This window comes from Poecilia latipinna, unplaced genomic scaffold, assembly GCF_001443285.1.
Source record: "Poecilia latipinna isolate Pla-1442-1.1 unplaced genomic scaffold, P_latipinna-1.0 Scaffold1555, whole genome shotgun sequence".
Lineage (NCBI taxonomy): Eukaryota > Metazoa > Chordata > Actinopteri > Cyprinodontiformes > Poeciliidae > Poecilia > Poecilia latipinna.
In genome coordinates this window covers 38,557-44,296 of record NW_015114171.1, presented here as the reverse complement: position 1 = coordinate 44,296, position 5,740 = coordinate 38,557, and the positions used below count along the sequence as shown (strand labels likewise).

The 5,740-nt window shown below is 41.0% G+C and overlaps 1 protein-coding gene across 4 annotated transcripts in view; it reads left to right on the top strand.

The window, feature by feature from the left end:
- Positions 1-5,740, top strand: part of wdr7 (WD repeat domain 7) — a 92,872-nt gene that overhangs the window by 82,592 nt on the left and 4,540 nt on the right. For all 4 annotated transcript variants that reach the window (XM_015058621.1, XM_015058622.1, XM_015058620.1 and 1 more), the window contains 2 exons: positions 91-190; positions 5,394-5,498. In XM_015058621.1, the coding sequence (XP_014914107.1) occupies positions 91-190; positions 5,394-5,498 (205 nt within the window). The remainder of the gene's footprint in view (positions 1-90; positions 191-5,393; positions 5,499-5,740) is intronic.

The following is a 5,740-nucleotide window of genomic DNA, read 5'->3' as shown; positions in this document are numbered from 1 at the left end:
AATCTTAAAAAGTCTTAAACATTAAAAGTCGTAAACATTAAAAGTCTTAAACATTAAAAGTCTTAAACATTGTTGCTGCCGCCTGCCCAGGTTCTACATGGTGGGTTACTGCGACCGCAGCCATCGCATCGCTGTCGGCGCGCGCCAAGGATCAGTGGCGCTCTACGATGTTCGCACTGGGAAATGTCAGGTAAGAGCTGGACCAGCATCCATCCATCCATCCATCCATCCAGCCATCCATCCATCCATCCATCCAGTTAACAGACAGGAAGTGGTCAGAGATAAGGGGGCGGAGTTTATGTAGCAAAGGTTTCTGGGTCGGGGATCAAACCTGCTCCTTCTTCCTCTCCACCACACTGCATCCCTCTATCCCTCCTTCCTCTCAACCTGTTTTCATGTTTCTGTTCCCAGTAAAACTCTCCGTTCTTTAAAATGAAAGATTCGCTCAGCGGCTCTGATGAGGGGAAAATCGAGGAGAACAGTTTAACTTCCCAGGATTTTTCTCAGTAATTGATTAATGACAAAGCAGTGACTCTGTTAATCATGTTCCTGTTTGATTGTGTGTGAGACGCAGTTTGTGAGCTTTTCCTTGTTTGTGTGTTTTCCCTGTCGGGGTGTGTGTGTGTGTGTGTGTGGGTGTGTGTGTGTGTGTGTGTGTTTGTTGGTAATTTGCTGCGTATTGATTTTCAGTAACCTGAGCAGTCTAGTCTGGTGGAGGGGGTCATTTATATCTGAAAACAGCATGGCCCGATTCAGCCCACATCTCCTTTGATTCTGTGTGTGTGTGTGTGTGTGTGTGTGTGTGTGTGTGTGTGTGTGTGTGTAAAGGCTGGGAAACACTTCTGTGTGGTATTTCCACTAATTAACATTTAATAGACAATGGACCTGCGGGAACTGTGTGTTACAAGTGTTTTATTTCAAGTGAAGCAGAAAGCTTTCGTCTTGATTAATAGAGTTCAAAATCTTTAAGGTTTTATTAATTCTGAATTTTATTGATTCTGCTGCTTCTTGGTGCTTTGAATAATGTCTTCAGTGGAAACAGCCGGATGATTCTCTGGCTGGTTTGAAAGCAGTGGATCTGTGATGGAAAAGGAAAACAGAAAAGATTAAACATTCAGTTTTTATCTTACTGTGGTGATAAACGGTTAAAAAAACTGAAGTTAGCAAACTTAACAACTGTGGTGGGAATCGCTAACTAAAACGTTAGCAGCGCTAAACATTAGTTCCCCAAATACTGAACCGCCGTACCAACGTCACATCTAGCAGAAGCTAATGCTAAAGTGCTACATCAACAGACTTTTTAGCTGAAGCTAATGCTAAAGCACGATACTGACTCATTACTGAGGAAACTAACAATAAAACTTTATACCAACATTATAGTTAGTGAAAACTACGACTAAAGTGCTAAATCAACAATGTATTTAACAGATGCTAGTGCTTAAATGCTATGCTAACAATTATTAGCCAAAACTATCACTAAAGTGCTAAATCAACATTGTTTTTAGTAGAAGCTAATGCTTAAGTGCTACACCAGCACAGTATTCAGTGGAAGCTATTACTGAAGTGCTATTTCAGCTAGGCATTTAAGCTAACACTAAAGCTGTATACCAATATGATATTTAGCAAAAGCTAATGCTAATGCACTATACCAACACACTACACAATTTAAATAAGATTTTTTAAAAGCTGCTCCTGAAGCCTTCCAGTTGTAAGTTCCAAAAACGTCTCATTTTTTAAAATGACGATAAGTTCTAGTGACTTTTAAAAACTCGGTACCAGAAAGCTGCTCATTCTTAAACATTCTTAAACATGAGCACTTTAATGTCCTCCGTTAGAAGCGATGAAACTTTTTACAGTTGCAGTTTTTCTCAGTGTGTCAAAGCTGCAGCTGTTCAGACAGAAAGACACTGACTGCTAATAAAGACTCCACAGAAGTCCAGTTCAGAAAATCCAAACCTCTAAAGAGGTTTATGTTTATTCTCAACCTAGTCGGATTCATCTGAGGGATCAGAACCGGTCCGGTCCGATTGGGTTTCCTAACAGTCGTGATGAAGAGCAGAAGAAGAAGAGTTGGTGCTGCTAATCCCGCTCAGCCGGAGCGTTTCCAACCGTAGCGGCTCGCTGCATGACCATCTGCCGCGGCGGCTTTGATCAGCCTCCGTGAACGGCTCTTTGTCAGCTGCGTGACTCGCCGTGTGTCTCTGTCCAGCTGCCCACTCTGCCTTTTTAACAGACTCTACCCCTCCGCTAATTGAACACAAAGAGCGCGGCGCCCACATCTCTCCCCTCTCCGCTGCATCTGTTTCTCTCTGGGACGCTTTGTGCATCCTGTCACCCGGCAGCGCCGCGGAGCCGCGACCTGCAGAATCACCTTCCTCCCGACGACACAAACACAACATTAGCATCACAATGGTGGCAGTTTGTTCTTTTATTCATGGCTCCAGAAAACGACTTACTGAATCTTTCACTGAACACTAATAATTTCTACTAAATCTACAAAATAAATACCAACTTATCCAGAGCGCTAATGCTGGAAATTAGCATCAATACTTCTAGTTCAAATGTCTTACTACACTTAAAATATTATAAGTAACTTTAAGGCAACATGTAGGAGCTTGGGTAAGTCAATAATTCCTTAATTTTGATAAAAATACTTGTTCCGCTGGCAGATTAATGCAATTTTAAAGAGTTATTGACTTAAAACAAGATCATGTGTTGCTGAAAATTATTTGTAAGTTACTTTTATCTTAAGTCTATATATTTTACAGTGCACTAGCATTAGACTTACTCAGAATGCTACGTGTGGCTAATTCATTCAGAATTAAAATGCTTACTTTAGCGCTAATGCTAATGTTAGCATGAGGGCTAACAGTAGCAGGTTGACTAGCGATAGCTGGCTAGCAGATAAACCTCTGCGGTGTGATGAGCAAACAGGAAGCGGTTTCTGCGCTGCGCTCTGATTGGCTCGTTGTTCGGGTGGGCGGTCCACTGTGACACTCTGACCCACTCAGATCACCAGGAAGCATCAAAGTTTCATGTTGCTGCTGCAGATCATCAGATCCTCTGAGAAAATGAATTTTATCTTTTATTTCAGCAAAAAGAAACAATTTTAAAATGTTTATCTGAGTTTTAGAAACATTTAAACATTTCAGGATCTTTGTCTGGTTTTCTGTCGTATATTTTAGTTTTACAGAAGCTATTAAAGTTCAGTAATTACACTTACGGGACATCTTTCCTGCCAACAGCATCACTGTCTACAATAACAATACAAGATTCTGAATTTCCATCTGAGATCATTACAGGATTTTAAATTTGAATTGAACTGAAATTTAACAAGCAGAAAACGGTTGTATGAAAATCCTGCAGCTGAAGAATCACTTTTAATTTCTATCCTTATTTTAAAATAATGAACCAAATGTTTCTGTTCAGTCATAACCATATTAAAGTGATAAATAAATCACTTTTATTGAATAGTGTCTGTAAAAAGTATTCATGCCCTTTGAATTTTTACTCTTGGTTTGTTGCTTTTATAAATCGATCTTGATAAATAAATTTTAAATTTTTTAACAGAAAAAAATAAAATTAAAAACCCTTTAATATCAAACTTAAACTGATTTCTACAAAATATTTAACATAAATTAAATAATTTTGTTTAGTATTGTATCAGTTTTCCTCCATTCTGTCTGCTAAGCTGATCCAGCTCCGACAGGTCGGTGGGGATCAGGTCTGGGCTTTGACTAGGCCACTCCAGATTCTCCATACTGTGTCTTCAAAGCGTTTCGGAGTCGCTTTAGCCGGATGCTTCGGGTCATCGTTGCTGACCGACTTTTATCAAAGAACAGCCGCTGAAACAAAGTATCAGTCAGGGTGAGGATACTTATCGCTGCTGCAGATGCAAATTAGTTCAGAAACAATTTATGATTTGAAAACCATTTTTTTAATCAAACTGTCGACATTCTGTTTAAATAAAACAATTTAAATAAAATAGTTTTATGCTGTATCGAAATCCATCAGTTTATATTTAACCAAAATATGTTTTTGCATAAAATCCTGTAATTTAAATGACCAGCATGATGTTAGCTTAGCTGCCTGGCTTCGTATTAAATAAAATATGTCAACCAATTTATTCAGAATATTATTTTAGAAAAACTAATTGGATTAAATGGATCTTTGAGCGCTTCGAGTCGATTCCCAGGACCAGGATGTGTTTTTCTAGTCGCTGCTTCTGTTTGTTTTTAAGTGTTTTCATTCATTCAGCCTCTCACTCATAGATCCTGGTCTCGTTCTCCTCATGGTACCGACCCGCCGCTCTGGGGCTGCAGCAGTGGGAGGTTCTGTGTCCTTCAGTTGATCCTGACCCGGTTCAGGATGTGTTCTGGTCCCGGTTCCCTCCAGCAGGACTCCGTCCTCCATGTTATCAGGGAGAAACCAGAATAATTCTCCGTCCCTCTAATCAGGTTTCCTCAAATAAAACCAGGGAGGGACTGAATGAAAATATGAGGTTTCTGATCTGCTGGTTATTATTTGAGGCGGTGGTTGCCCGCGGCGACGCGCCGTCTTAATCTCATCTGGAGGTGAGCGTTGGTAATCCCAGTCGCAGGAGCTTTTATTGCGTTACGCGTCCCGCATCTGGTGGGAGCGGTTATTGCGTTACACGGCGCGGCGGCCGGATCCGGTCCCCAGAGTTCTGGAGGCATCTGTTGGCCCAGAAGCAACAATCTGGCAGGACCTCCAGAGACGGGTCCAGGAAACCCAAACCTGGGCTCCACCTGCAGCAGAGGTTCATTTCACTTAGCATTTTTAAGGCTAGCGCTAAACAAAAAGTTAGCTGCATTATTAGCATCATGATCGCACACATAAGGAAATAAAATAGTTTCTTCAGCGTTTGGTCTGTTAGCTCACTGGATGTTTTCATGTTTTCCAAATCTGACAGTTTGTTAAACGTCTACAAGTAAAATTTACCTGTAAAGGTTCTGAAGATTAGCTGAAGCACCAAATGAAAGATTAGCTCTGCTGTTAGCATGTTAGCAGGCTAGAAGAATGGAGTGAGAGTCACTGAGCCAAATGTTCGGTTCACCAAACTGATGAACTGGATTTATTTCAGTTTCATCAGGTTAAAGTTTCTGAAGCCAAAAGAAGGAACATCTTTGAAATGTAAAAAGCTTAGTCATTATTCCTCGATGTTTTCTTCTCAGTTGAGTTCAGATTGAAGCTCATGATAATTAAATCTATTTTGATCCAGTAATTATAATTAATCTATCATTAATACAGGAGGGTCCAAGTTGCTGCTGCTTCAAACAGATTCTGCAGCGTTAAATGTTCAGCTGTATGAAGTCATGTCCAGTCTTCCTCCCCAGGCTTTTATTCTGAAAGGTCTCCTGTTTCCTCTACAGAACATCCACGGACACAAAGGTCCGATAACGGCCGTGTCGTTCGCGCCTGACGGCCGCTACCTGGCCACCTACTCCAACGCCGACAGCCACATCTGCTTCTGGCAGGTAAAGCTTCATTCTCCCCTCAGAGTTTTATCAGATTCATCAGACAGAAATCCGTGGTGATGTTTTTATTTCTCAAAGCTGTAACAGCAGAGACACATTCAGCAGATGGTTTCCTGGACGAGCAGCAACACGTGTGAATAATAAACAGAAACGCCTCCCTCCTCTTCCCAGAACTGTTGTTTTAAATGAAAGGTCTTTACGACCTCTGACATGGCTCCCTGTGCCACACACACACACACACA